A 15,473-nucleotide genomic window follows, 5' to 3' on the forward strand; every position below is an offset into this window, starting at 1 on the left:
ATACATAAATAAAAACATAAATAAATAAATACAAAACAAAATAAACATTACAAGATTAATAAATAAATACATAATAAAATAAATGAATAAATATTTTCATAAATAAATACATAAAAAACACATCATTAAATACATAACAAACTAACTAAATACAAAATAAATAGATACAAAAACAAATAAATACATAAATATATACATAAAAACACAATTAAATACATAATAAAAAATGAATACATACATGCATAAATAAACACAAAATCAAATAAACAAATAAATAGCTAAATAAATACAAAAAATAAATAAATAGCTAAATAAATACATACATATATAAATGCATAAATGCATAAATAAATAATCAAATAAATACATGAATACATAAATAAACAAATACATAAATAAATAAAAAAATAAATAAAAAAATAAATAAATAAACTGATATATAAATACATACATAAATAAAAACATAAATAAATACATAAATACAAAAATATATAAATAAATACATAAATAAATAAATAAATAAATAAATAAATAAATAAATAAATAAATAAATAAATAAACGATTGATGACCAACTAAACTTCTCTGACCACATCTCTAGAACTGCTCGATCTTGTAGATGCACACTCTATAACATCAGAAAGGTCCAAACCTTCCTATCTGAACATGCAGCTTAACTCCTTGTTCAAGCTCTTGTTCTCTCCAGACTGGACTATTGCAACTCTCTACTAGCCGGGCTTCCAGCTAACTCTATCAAACCTCTTCAGCTGCTCCAGAACGCAGCAGCACGAGTGGTCTTTAATGAAGCTAAAAGAGCACATGTCACTCCGCTGCTCATCCGTTTGCACTGGCTGCCAGTTGCTGCTCGCATCAAATTCAAAGCTCTGATGTTTGCCTACAAAGCGACTTCTGGCTCTGCTCCTTCTTATCTGCTCTCACTTCTGCAGATGTATGTGCCCTCCAGAAACTTGCGTTCTGTGAATGAACGTCGCCTCGTGGTTCCATCCCAAAGAGGGAAGAAATCACTTTCCCGAACTCTCGCATTCAATCTGCCCAGTTGGTGGAATGAACTCCCTAACTGCATCAGAACGGCAGAGTCACTCGCTGTCTTCAAGAAACCACTAAACACTCAACTATTTAGTGTCCACTTCCCTTCCTAAACTGCAATTGCCTCTCTGGATATTACACTAACTGTACTCAAAAAAAAAAAAATTACTAATACTTTCCTTCTTAGACTTTACAGACCTGAAACTCGCCTACAGCACTTATTCATTGTCGCTCTTAGTTGTGTAAATTGCATCCTTGTCCGCATTTGTAAGTCGCTTTGGATAAAAGCATCTGCTAAATGACTAAATGTAAATGTAAATACAAAATAAATAAGAAAATAGATACATAAATACATAAATAAATAAAAACATAAACAAATAAATACAAAATAAATAAATAAATAAATAAATAAATGCAAAAATAAATAAGTAAAGAAATACATACATTACAGTATATTTTACTAAGAAATGTGTGATTTTTGGTTGTTTTGGATTAATAACACACACATCAGCAGTCTGTAGTGATATCTAGAAATAAAGTAGTCATGTTGTGGTATTCAGTGTATAATATATTACTGATATGAACAATTTCATTACCGTAAGCGCTTTGAAATACCTTCACTTATTCTGATATTAATATTAATTCTGATATTAAACTAAATATTAATTGTAGTATTTTGCAGGATACTAGTATTCACCTTAATGTGACATTTAAAGACAAGTCATCGGATAACAGCGGTTTGTTCTGTAGACCAAAACAAATATTTCAAACAATATTTTCTAACAATATTGCCTAAAATAATAATAATAATAATAATACCTTTAAAATTGCTTTTATTCCAGCCAAACTAAAAGAAATACAACTTTTAAAGTCTGTTAAGCATAACTAATATATAATATTAGCGGTGAAGAATAAAAATTTACCAGGAAAGTGATTACTTCAACAGTGCATATAATGTGTAGGTGTGTGTATGTGTGTGTGTGTGTATGTGCATCTGTATTCATGTGTCTATCTCTCTTCAGCCCCTTTCACACATACAGACCTTTGCGGAAATCGTCTGTATATTTACAGGCATCACTGTGTGAAAGGGGCTTAAATCTCTCTTTTTCTGTGTGTGTGGATATCTGTTTATGTTTCAACATAATGCATTAATATAAATACAGATTAGAACTTAAAAGCATTTCAGGAAAACAAAACATGAAAAGAAAAAGAAAAAAACAACAAATAAATACATAAATATTTTTATTCTTTTTCCAATATTTCCCAAATAATGTTGAACAGATTCAGGATTTTTTTTTCACAGTATTTCCTGTAATATTTTTTTCTTCTGGAGAAAGTTTTACTTGTTTTATTTCAGCTAGAATAAAAGCAGTTCTTAATAGTTTTAAACCCATGTTAAGGTCAATATTATTGGCCCCTTCAGCAATATTAGTGTTGGATTGTCTCCAGAACAAACCACTGTTATACACTGACTTGCCTAATTACCCTAACTTTACCCTAATTACCCTAGTGAAGCCTTTAAGTATAGTCTTATATATAGTTGCAATGCTAAGAAATAAGATATGCCTGAATAACTGAATGTTAAAAGTCGTAATTGTGTTCTGTATTTGTATGCATTGCTGTAAATGTTCTTAGGTGAGTGTGTGTGAGAGATGCTGATAATACACTGACTTGTAAAGCACACTGGGCACGTCTAAAGCGCAGCGGAAACCTCTGTCCGTCTGCTCTATGTTATGAGCATCGCAGGGTTCGTCCAGACACTGATCCACTGCTGAAAATCCACACAACAACACACACATCAGGAGACAGACGCAACAATCCACTCAACTCACAATTCAGTGTCCTCACTTCATTATTAATCATTTATTGCTCAACAAATACATACAAATAACAGCAGCATTAATAAAAAGTGCATTTTAGACATTTCAAAATTAAGAATTTTAGTTTGTTCAATGATAAATATTGTAAAACTCCAACAATATGCAGCCTTCAGGGGCAAAGTTGACTCTTCTAGACACTCAGTCTGCACATACCTGCTTCTGAATATGAATAATCCTCTTCCTCTTCTTCATACGTTTCCTCCTGCACTGGATTTTTTCTGTAGATTCTCCCATTGATGTTAATGAGAGGCGGCCGTAAGACCTCCATCAGGAACAAACTGCTGGAGGAAGAAGAAAGCATCATCAGATGATGACATATTTCTTAATAAGTGAACAAAATTAATACACATTTTAGCCTGTCATAAGGATGCAGGACAAACTACTAAACAAATGAACATTTAAAGCCGGGTTCACCTATAAAACAGACTACATGAGCTATCAAGGAAAGTGTGTGTGTGTGTGTGTGTGTGTGTGTGTGTGTGTGTGTGTGTGTGTGTGTATGTGTGTGTGTTTATGAAATGTTCAGTACAGAAGTTTAACAAAATCTGCTTTCAGTCAGTTTCTGTGCGCATGCGCTTCAGCTGTCATGATAACTGGTCTGATTCAGCACCAATGAAGCGCTGACTAAGATACACTGACTCAAAAACAATTAACAGCTCTGCATAACGTTAAACGCATTACTTTTAATTATTAAACAATGAATATATCTACTCTACCTTTGAGCTGCTGCTGCTGCTTGTTCGTTAGCATGTATCTGCGACTGCGTCCGTCTGCGCTCACTTCCGCCTTACGTCACGATTTTTTCACCGCTGCTTATAAAAATTACTAATTTCTACGTATTTATATATTTTTTCTTAGTGTTTTGAAAATAAGTAACATTATATGGCACTATAAGGTAGAATTTCTTAAAAATATATATAAAAAAAGAAACCCTCTATCAGATTTCTTCGTTCTGCCGTGTCTTTAGGGGGCGCTGATGGTGATCTTCGGCAAACTGACGTCATCAAAACACACTGAAGTAAAAACAGCGGCGGATCGAGCTACACGGGTAAACAACAAATATTACACACTGTAAACAAACATTGCGATTTATTCTTTATTTAATGCGTATATTAATGTTGAGTATTGATGTATCTGATTATGTGTTTGATCTGAGCTTTACTTTCAGGAGTTCAGTCTGTTGAAAACATGTTATTGATCAGTATGGGTTAAAAAGATCGAGCTTTATTGGATAAATAATGCGCTAATGAGTGTCATATTCACATGTTCCCAGTCTAAAGATAGTTTCAGTAGTTTAGTGTTGTTGTAAGTTGTTCAATCAACTAAATTAAAACGTAAAAACAGTAAGAAATGTGTGACTTTTGGTTGTTTTGAATTAATAAGACACACATCAGCAGTCTGTAGTGATATTTAGGGATAAAATAGACGAGTAGCGGTATTCAGTGTATAACATTTACTGTAATGAACAATTTTGTTATTGTGAGCGCTTTGAAATACCTTCAATTATTTAGGATTTTTCTGTTATTATGATTGCAAGTTACAAGACAAATACTGCTGGTCTAAAGTTATCTGAATATCCTTATGTAATTAATGTCAGAATTAATTACATGTACAGTTATTTTTCATATATTTCCCAAGTGCAGTTTAAAGGAGATTTCTTTAACACATTTCTAATCATATTAGTGTTAATAACTCTAATAACTGATTTCTTTTCTCTGTCATGATGACAGCACATAATATTAGACTAGATATTCTTCAAGACACTAGTGTTCAGCTTACAGTGGCATGTAAAGGCTTCACTAGGGTAATTAGGGTAAAGTTAGGGTAATTAGGCAAGTCATTGTATAACAGTGGTTTGTTCTGGAGACAATCCAACACTAATATTGCTGAAGGGGCCAATAATATTGACCTTAATATGACTTTAAAACAATTAAGAACTGCTTTTATTCTAGCAGAAATAAAACAAATAAGACTTTCTCCAGAAGATCAAATATTAGAGGAAATACTGTGAACAATGCCTGAATCTGTTATACATCATTTGGGATGAAAGAATACTAAATTCACAGCAGGGCGAATAATTCTGATTTCAACTGTAAATATAAAATGTGTGTGTGTGCATCTGTGTTTATGTCTCTATCTCTCTATCTCTCTATCTCTCTATCTCTTTGTCTCTCTGTGTGTGTGTGTGTGTGTGTGTGTGTGTGTGTGTGTGTGTGTGTGTGTGTGTGTGTGTGTGTGTGTGTGTGTTCTGGGTACAGCGCAGATCCTCAATGGCCGCCTCCTCGTCCTCGTCCTCTGCTGGAGGAGTCAGTGGGAGTTCAGTGACCGGCTCCGGCTTCAGTGCCTCTGAGCTCATCCCGCCCAGAAAAGTTCTCTACACCTACCCAAAAGGAGCTGGGGAGATGATGGAGGGTGTGTGATGCTCATTTATTATTGTTATTATTAATAATAATATTATTAAATATTATTATTGCGGCGCAGTGGGTAGCGTGATTGCCTCGCAGCAAGAAGGTTGCTGGCTCGAGTCCCGGCTGGGTCAGTTGGTGTTTCTGTGTGGAGTTTGCATGTTCTCCCTGTGTTGGCATGGGTTTCCTCCGAGTGCTCCGGTTTCCCCCACAAATTTTATATACCTGCCTATGTCATTTCATACCTGCACAATCGTGTTCAAAACTGCCCAATTTGCCTGGAAACCGTCCAATCTGGCAACACTGAGTGCTACCAACTGCGCCATCACGCTGCCCCACTCCATCAGCTCATTTAATATTTGTTTTCTTTAAAGTCACTGGGCCTCATTTAGGCATGGGCTGGTGTAAGATCCTGACGGTGTGATGAACTTGGATAAAAAGATCCCGGTATTGTGATTACCGCTCTGAAATATACCCTTTTTAAATGTCTGGGTAAAAAACATCAACTTTTCCTCCCCATTGAACACGATATATTTAATTTAAGAAACTTTTCTAATATAATATAGCAGTAAACATGTCAGGTTGAATAATTAAAGTAAATCATTGACGTCTGCTGTCTTCATCAGAATCAAAAACACTGATTCCAGTACAGCTTTTCTGTGGATATACAGTAAAGCCACCTTAATCATTACTGCAATCAGTAATCATTGCCTAGCTAAAACATTCAAGTGTTTGTAACTAAATCTAGACACCGTATTTAACTCAAATCTGAAGTATTTTAATTTCCAAGCATTGATATTTATAGGGATTACTGAATAATGTACTTTTTTCCACACGCTGTAATTAGAGACACAAGTGCACTACAGTTGTAAAGCTATGATCAGTAATGAGTGAGTGTTTTACAGCGAGTGAGCCGGCGCTGTTGATCACTGAAGTGTGAATCGGCACGTCCGGCCCTTACATAAACATCACAGGGAGATTTTGGTACTGCTTTTGTTCCTCAAATCCCTGAGCTGAGTTTATGGGTCAGTCAGGAGTTCATCAGGACACCAACAAAAGCTCTGATCTGCGGAGCGTTCATGAGGAGCACACACTGCACGTCAACACTATCATCATCTATAACTCAGCTCAAGCTTATATGTATACCTAAATCTACTGAAATGTGGTGTTGTAGGCCTTAAATGTTTTTAGGGTCGCCACTGGCTTGCTTTGGTTTGGGATTTGTGGAGCACAGTGATGGATTTGCTCGTCAGTGTTTGGGCTTTCAGCAGTGAAAATTAAACCACACTAAACTCTGGAAACTGGACTAACACGGTTTCAGCTACTAGAACTTCTATGTTAAGCTGCTTTGACACAATCTACATTGTAAAAGTGCTATAGGGATAAGTGTGAATTGAATACAGTTTTATTTTGAATAAGCTATAATAACGAATGTATTTCTGTTTCCACAGATGGATCGGACCGGTTTTTGTGCGAGTCTGTGTTCAGCTATCAGGTTGCTTCCACGCTGAAGCAGGTTAAACATGGTACGTAATAGGAAATGCACAGGAAAACACTGGTAAACCTGTTTAATCAAGTGCTTGGATTACTTCTAATCTAATTAGTTTCATAAGTGATTTTGCAATGGCTGAACTGTGTGGAATAATAACTCTATTGTTGAGCTGTTTAATAGCCGCTGAACTGTACATTGTTGATAAAAAGACTGTTATTATAATAATCAACACTGATTTGAGCTGATCTGAATATCACCATTGTCTTCTGGGGGAAAAGAAAACTCTTGTGTGAAGTTTGCATCATGACTTCTGTTGTTTTTGCTTGGTGTTTCCCTTTAAAGCTGCTTTGCAAAATCTCTATTAAGATATAAACGCACAACCGTGAGAAATAAAGTCAGAATTCATACTTGTTTAGTTCAGTTTTTTAGGCTCAGTGTGCCCTTACAGCAAGAAGGTCGCTGGTTTGAGTCTCGGCTGGGTCAGTGGGTGTTTCTGTGTGGAGTTTGCATGTTCTCTCTCCCCCACAGTCCAAACACATGCGCTATAGGGGAATTGATTAAGTAAATTGGGCGTAGTATATAAGTGTGTGTGTGTGTGTGAATGAGTGTGTATGGGTTTTTCCCAGTACAGGGATGCACCTGGAAGGGCATCCGCTGCGGAAAACATATGCTGGAATAGTTGGCAGTTCATTCCGCTGTGGTGACCCCTGATGAATAAAGAGACTAAGCCGAAGGAAAATGAACGAATGAATGTTGTGGTGACTTAAAATAGATATCTAAACCACTTATTAAAATATTATTTAAACAATTAGATACGCTCTGCTCTGCAAACGCTTTATGCTTTGATACACTTAAATCAAATAACATTAGAAATGTCAATACTGTAACTTTTTGATCAATTTAATTGGTCTTTTCTGAATTGATTAGACTGATTTAGTTCAAATGTTTTTAATTAAATATTAATTAGGGTTGGGCCAATAGATGATGCCATCGCCGATGGCCAATAGACAACACGAGGCATCGCCGATCCCGCCCCTGTCGCAAACCCGCTAGTGAAAAATACACACTCAGGCCCTGTTTACACTAATACGTCTTAGTATTAAAATGGCATTTTAGAATGAAAATGATCCACATCCACACCGTGTTTTCCCTAGCATTTCTGAACAGCCCTCCGTCTGCTGAAAACGCACATCACGTGTCCACACACACACACACACGGGGCCGGAGCAAGCTGAACTGCCGCTCTAGGCAAAAGACGGTCTGCCACCCTAGATGCAGATATAACTGAGGGCGCGAGAGGTGAGGGTAGTGTCACGGACGCCGCCTTCTCTATTCTGCCACCCTAGGCGGCCGCCTAGGTCGCCTCTATGGACGCACCGGCCCTGCACACACACACACACACATACAGCCACATACTTTAGCCTCTTTCACACAGTGATACCGGTAAATATCCAGAACATTTCCGGAACGACTTTACCTGTAAATTCAAAAAAGTGTTGTTCACACAGACGAGGACGTTAGGGAATTTTTCTAGAAAAGAGCATTCACATATATATTCCAAAAAAAGTGGTCAAACAAAGAGCATGCGGGTCAGGTTGTTGAAATGGTAGGCTACAAATTATTAATTCGTTATAAATTAATTCATGATTCATAAATAATTAATTCACCCCTGCTAGAGCTGCACAATTATTTAAAAAAAGATGGCGATCTCGATTCGACCCCCTAGACGATCTTAATCCAGCATTTCTACGATTCTGCCAGTCATATTATCAAGTTCAGGAGAGAAGCAAAGGCGGCTGCACGAGTCGTCTCATTGTTTCACACAAATTGCTCAGCAACATGGACACCTCCAAATGATGTTAAAAGAGTCACATGCTGTAATTATAAGGTATAATTCACCCAAATATGTCATTTTTGTCTTCATATAATGATGTATTCACGGCCGGGACATCACACCTGAAGTGAGCTGCTGACTGCGGGCGCACGCCCCACTTAATGATAAACGCGCACGCGTCTCCTTTAGTGAACAGAACCTGCATATGCTGTGAGTAACAGGTAATACAGTTGTAAATAATGTTCAGTTTGTGGCACAGAGGGATCGTTTGAGAGCCGTGCGTGAAGTATGAACAGCACTTAGCAGTGAAAATGAAACCGTAAGCGTGCACTTCATTTAAATAATCATATCACATTTTAGAGTTATGACCACGACAAGCATTAGATATGTGTTTTCTTTCATAGCGAACACACAGTTGTGCATGAAAATAAATGTTTACAGTGTCAGTATAACTACTCTAGCCTATATAATGTTGATTTAACCAGTCAATTAAATGGTCTGATAATGTTGTCAAGGACAGATTGCAAGCGTAGGCCAATAACTCAAACACAATTCAACATCAGAATTATTATAAGCAGAATAGAATTATTTATAGAAACCAGTAGACCCTCTAACCTCTGCCTATCGTCCATCGCTATGTTTCACATACATCGTACGATGCCAAATTAATCGACATCGCACAATCCTACTTTGTATATATATATTTGTATAATTTATTTAAAAACATCTTTGGAAAAACATTTTATTATCAGTAGCTCTTTATTCATTCATTCATTTTCCTTCAGCTTAGTCCCTTTATTAATCAGGGGTCGCCACAGCGGAATGAACCACCAACTTATCCAGCATATGTTTTACACTGCGGATGCCCTTCCAGCCGCAATCTAGTACTGGGAAACACACTCATTCACACTCATACACTTCGGCCAAATCAGTTGATCAGTTCCCCTATAGCGCATGTGTTTGGACTGTGGGGGAAACCGGAGCACCCGAAGGAAACCCACGCCAACACGGGGAGAACATGCAAACTCAGAAACACCAACTGACCCAGCCGAGGCTCGAACCAGCCACCTTCTTGCTGTGAGGCCACAGTGCTAACCTTTGAGTTACTGTGTGGCCTCAGCTGTTTATATAAAGCTGAATATATAATCACATCCATCATCGTATATGCAATTTTCCAAATCATTTTGGATTATCGCATAAACGACGTGTGCTGGAAATTATTCACTGATGCTGTATGTCATATTACAGTTTGCTCATGAATCTAGTTCGCATCTTTGAATGTAAACTCAGCTGGTGATTTGACTCTGTGTGTTTCTCTGACCTCAGATCAGCAGGTGTCGAGGATGGAGCGTCTGGCTGGACTGGTTGAACAGTTGGAGGCGGATGAGTGGAAGTATAAACCCATCGAGCAGCTCCTGGGCTTCACAACCTCATAATGATCTCTCCATCTGCAGAACTCTTGACATTAGTGTCGCGCTTTATATTGGCTTTTTGTGTCAATCATGTGTGTAAATATGCTTTGTGTTTTTGGATGAAGCCTTTTAGTAATACCTCCAAATGAGCCTGTGTTGTTGTTGTTTTACATGTGTGAATGCGTGCACAATAAAAGCCTTTTTAAACACACGTGATCAGGAGGAGATTTATGCTGCGTTTACATTTTTTCAACATTAAAAAGTAGGGTTTTTTTGGAAGGCACAATTTATTGGTCTGTATTGTTTTAAAATAAAACTCTGCTCAGACAAGTCGAGTCAAAAGACATGTTTCTTCCATTTATAAGTGTATATCTTAGAACATCCTGACTTTTGTTTTGGAAATCTGAGTTGCAGCTTCAAATTAATTTTTTTTAACAATTTATCTTCTAGTTTATATCTTGCAGTTCTGACTTTTTATTGTGTATATCTGAGTTTATGTCTTAAAGTTCTGACTTTTATTCTGAGTTCTTTGCATTTAAGAATTTTGTTTTGTTTTTATTTCAGACATCTGAGTATGTATATATATATATATATATATATATATATGTATATATATATATATATATATATATATATATATATATATATATATATATATATATATATATATATATTATAATTCTGACTTTATACATACATAAAAAAAAAAATATATATATATATATATATATATATATATATATATATATATATATATATATATATATATATATATATATATATATATATATATAAACATATTGTGCAATTCTGACTTTATTTCTCAGATCTCTAAGTTTATATCCTGTAACTGACTTTTATTTTGGAATTCTGAGTTTTATCTTGGAATTCTGACTTTTTAATTAGGATATCTGATTTTATGTCTTGAAATTCTGACTTATTCTGAGTTCTGTGCATCTCACAGTATAGTTTTCTTTTTATATCAGATATCTGAGTATATATATATCATGCAATTCTGACATTATTTCTCAGATTTCTAAGTTTACATCTTGTAATTGTATAATAAATTTTTTTAACAATTAAACTTTAGACATATTTTTTGGAAAATGTGTTTATAACGCAATTCTGAGTTGTAATTACAGATACCTGAGTTTATATATATTATAATTCTGACTTATTTTTTTAATCTAACGTTGTGCTGGATCATCTACTAAATATTAGTATTTAGAAATCCATCATAGATATATACATTAGATGTCGCCTGCCCTATTGTTGTCTATTGGACGGAATGCGTCAATAGCGCCGCCATCTTGCTACAGGGTAGTGCTCCTTTGAAATGAATGCGGGACCAAGGTACAGTGGAGGACTGTGGCCATCCAAAGCCAGAGATATACACATATACATGTATATATCTATGAGAATCCATAAGTAATGCCTATTCATTTAGCTTCTTTTAAATTGTTGTTGTCATAGAAACATTTAAGTTAGAATCAGTTAATTGCTTCATTTAAAAAGAACACCCTACAAGAAGACACTTACAATCCACTCATCCTGTAATCATCTGTAGAAGCGTTGTCTGTAAGTTTATTATCTGATTGTATTTATATTCTATCTCAGATATTATTGTTATGTACATAGAAAACTATAGCTCATTTCATGTACATCTTTTTACATAGTTTCACTCTGTTTCAACAATGTGGCATGGAATAAAGCAGCATTCTCCCACAATCTCACGTGTTGGAAAGAGGCCGGAGTGAGGGCAGAATAGTGAGTATTTTCTAGTTTATATCTTGCAGTTCTGACTTTTTATTGTGTATATCTGAGTTTATGTCTTAAAGTTCTGACTTTTATTCTGAGTTCTTTGCATTTAAGAATTTGTATATATATAATATATATATATTATAATTCTGACTTTATACATATATACATACAAATATATATATATATATATATATATATATATATATATATATATATATATATATATATATATATAAACATTATATTGTGCAATTCTGACTTTATTTCTCAGAATTCTAAGTTTACATCTTGAAATTGTGACATTTATTTTAAACAATTATATTTTAGACATATTTTTTGGATATTGTGTTTATAACTTGCAATTCTGAGTTGTAATTCCAGATACCTGAGTTTATATATTATAATTCTTATTTTTTATTTATAAAAAGACTTATTTTTAGATCTAACTTTATATCTTGCAATTCTGACTTTATTTCTCAGAATACTAACTTGATATCTTGTAATTCTGACTTTTTATTTAGGATATCTGAGTTTATGTCTTAAAGTTCTGACTTGACTTCTCAGAATTTTAGGTGAATATCTTGGAATTGTGACATTAATTGTGTATATCTGAGTTTATGTCCTAAAATTCTGACTTTTATTCAGAGTTCTGTGCATCTTAGAATTTAGTTTTGTTTTTATTTCAGACATCTGCGTATATATATATATATATATATATATATATATATATATATATATATATATATATATATATATATATATATATATATATATATATATATATATTATAATTCTGACTTTATAAACATACATACACACACACACACACATATATATATATACTTTTATCTTGGAATTCAGATTTTTTAATTAGGATATCTGAGTTTATGCCTTAAAATTCTGACTTTTATTCTGAGTTCTGTGCATCTCACAATTTAGTTTTGTTTTTATATCAGATATCTGAATATATATATTATAATTTTGACTCTCTCTCTCTCTCTCTCTCTCTCTCTCTCTCTCTCTCTCTCTCTCTCTCTCTCTCTCTATATATATATATATATATATATATATATATATATATATATATATATAAATATATATATATATATATATATATATATATATATATATATATATACATATATATATATATATATACATACATATATATATATATATATATATATATATATATAATATATATACATACATACATATATATATATATATATATATATATATATATATATATATATATATATATATATATATACATATATATATATATATATATATATATATATATATATATATATATATATATATATATAAATATACATACATATATATATAAATATATATATATATATATATATATATATATATATATATATATATATATATATATATATATATATATATATATGTATATATATATATATAGTGAAATTCTTGCTTTATTTCTCAGATTTCTAAGTTTACATCTTGAAATTGTGACATTTATTTTAAACAATTATATTTTAGACATATTTTTTGGATATTGTGTTTATAACTTGCAATTCTTGAGTTGTAATTCCAGATATCTGAGTTTATATGTTATATTTCTGATTTATTTTTTAATATCTAACTTTATATGTTGCAATTCTTACTTTATTTCTCAGAATACTGAGTTTATATCTTGGAATTGTGACTTTTATTCTGAGTTATTTGCATCTTAGAAATTAGCTTTGTTTTTATTTCAGAAATCTTGAGTTTATATATTATAATTCTGACTTATATATATAACTTTATATCGTGCAATTCTGACATTTTTTCTCAGAATTCTAAAACAACATCTTGAAATTGAGACATTTATTTTGGATATCTGAGTTTATATCCGAGTGTTTTGAGTTATTCTTGAGCTACAAACTTGCAAATTAGATAAATAAATAAACAAACAAACAGAATTGTGAGACAAACTGTCACAAGTATCTTCAGCTAAATGCATGGCTGTAGAAAATGCATGCAGTCTGTACAAAAGAGATGTTTGTGTGTGTGTGTGTGTGTGTGTGGCTCTCGGTCAATCAGGGAGATGAATAGAACACTGACACACACACACACACACACACACACACACACACACACACACACACACACACACATCAGCTCCTAATACACACCTAAATGAAATACTTCTGAATAATAACACACATGACATCAGTTTATCTCTAAAAGTAAGGTTTGTAAGTGTATTTAGGAAAGTTTTGTGTATCCCCAGCAGGAGAATGTAAGAAGTGCATGATAAAGATGAGTGGCAGATAAATGTAATGTGCTGTAATGTGACGCTGCGTGAATTCCTTCAGTGGCTGGAGATGTTTATCAGTGAGAAGTGAAGACGCGCTTGATGAAAGTACTGAATGTTCTGTTCTCTTCAGATGGGATGTTTATTGTCCACTTTTGTGTTTCAGTAAAGGGCGTTTCTTACTGTATATCTGGAGCTGTCTGGGTCCTAAAGCCTGCCACACAGCACTGCAAACAAAGAAACAACACCATGCATTATGCAGAAGCTAAATAAAGCATGCATCAGATAATAACACATTATGTATACATATTTTTGTAATATGGTAATGAGATTCAGGGGTTTATATGAAGTATAGGTTCATGCAAAATCTACTATCTTACTCCATTCCTTTGTTTTTTGGGTTGAAATATGAACTGAACATAGTTTTACATGTTGCTTGTTTTATTTTGCTTCAATGGATATATTGCAACATAAAATCTAAAAACATTTCTTGATCATATCTAAGATTTTATTACAGTAATAGCATAGTTTCTGTACTATGGTAATGAGGTTTGGGGGTTTAGACTGAAATATATCTTCCTCTTCATTATGCACAATATTCTTACTCTGTTCCTTTGTTTTTGGGTGTTGAAATAAATATGATCTGAACATTTTTATAGGTTTCTTGTTTTATTGTGAATAAAGACAATGAAGAAGCATGAATGTATTTTGTGATCAAATTTAAATGCCAAAATATATATATATATATTTACAAAAGCTTTTGGGCATTTTATCTTATTTATCATTTATATAAATATATCCAGTATCACATTTATCATTTAATATGCACATGACCAGACAACAAATATAGTATATGCAGTGATTCTACAGTTGCTATGGTAACAAAACAACTATACTAATTAATCTGTTGTGGTGATTCTACAGTTGCTATGGTAACAAAACAACTACAGTAATTGATCTGTTGTGGTGTTTCTACAGTTGCTATGGTAACACAACTTGAGTAATTGATCTGTTGTGGTGATTCTACAGTTGCTATAGTAACACAACAACTATAGTAATTGATGTGTTGTGGTGATTGTACAGTTGCTATGGTAACACAACAACTATAGTAATTGATGTGTTGTGGTGATTGTACAGTTGCTATGGTAACACAACAACTATAGTAATTGATCTGCTGTGGTGATTCTACTGTTGCTATGGTAACACAACAACTATAGTAATTGATCTGCTGTGGTGATTTTACAGTTGCTATGGTAACACAACTATAGTAATTGTTCCGTTGTGGTGATTCTACAGTTACTATGGTAACACAAAAACTACAGCAATATAAACAAATAAGACTATGGTTTCCTACATCTATAG

General features: G+C 33.3%; 2 protein-coding genes and 1 long non-coding RNA gene across 13 annotated transcripts in view; 2 read left to right on the forward strand and 1 right to left on the reverse strand.

Moving 5' to 3' along the window:
- The window catches only part of ascc1 (activating signal cointegrator 1 complex subunit 1), a 192,131-nt gene extending 188,424 nt beyond the window's left edge, over window positions 1-3,707 (reverse strand). For 2 of the 9 annotated variants that reach the window (XM_073917634.1, XM_073917627.1), the window contains exons 1-3: window positions 3,643-3,690; window positions 3,080-3,207; window positions 2,718-2,817 (exon numbers count right to left, since the gene is read on the reverse strand). In XM_073917634.1, coding sequence (XP_073773735.1) covers window positions 2,718-2,817; window positions 3,080-3,194 — 215 coding nt within the window. In that variant the 5' untranslated portion in view covers window positions 3,195-3,207; window positions 3,643-3,690. 9 annotated transcript variants of the gene reach the window in all.
- Window positions 3,708-3,914: 207 nt separating this feature from the next.
- On the forward strand, window positions 3,915-10,280 carry anapc16 (anaphase promoting complex subunit 16). Of its 2 annotated transcripts, none has more exons than XR_012387610.1 (4): window positions 3,915-3,974; window positions 5,185-5,338; window positions 6,783-7,329; window positions 9,609-10,280. XR_012387610.1 is itself a non-coding variant. In NM_001017878.2 (4 exon segments), coding segments are annotated over 3 exon segments (327 nt in total). In that variant the 5' UTR covers window positions 3,939-3,974; window positions 5,185-5,196; the 3' UTR covers window positions 10,094-10,275.
- Window positions 10,281-11,429: 1,149 nt separating this feature from the next.
- On the forward strand, window positions 11,430-14,863 carry LOC137496780 (uncharacterized). 2 transcript variants are annotated; one of them, XR_011017358.2, is made up of 4 exons: window positions 11,430-11,647; window positions 11,746-11,836; window positions 14,088-14,191; window positions 14,278-14,863. It is a non-coding gene; the product is annotated as an uncharacterized lncRNA (long non-coding RNA). The 2 variants fall into 2 exon arrangements; XR_012388268.1 differs by lacking the exon at window positions 14,088-14,191 and having other exon boundaries at window positions 14,278-14,855.
- The last annotated feature ends 610 nt before the right edge of the window (window positions 14,864-15,473 follow it).

Source organism: Danio rerio, chromosome 12 (genome assembly GCF_049306965.1).
Source record: "Danio rerio strain Tuebingen ecotype United States chromosome 12, GRCz12tu, whole genome shotgun sequence".
In the NCBI taxonomy this organism is placed as follows: Eukaryota; Metazoa; Chordata; class Actinopteri; order Cypriniformes; family Danionidae; genus Danio; species Danio rerio.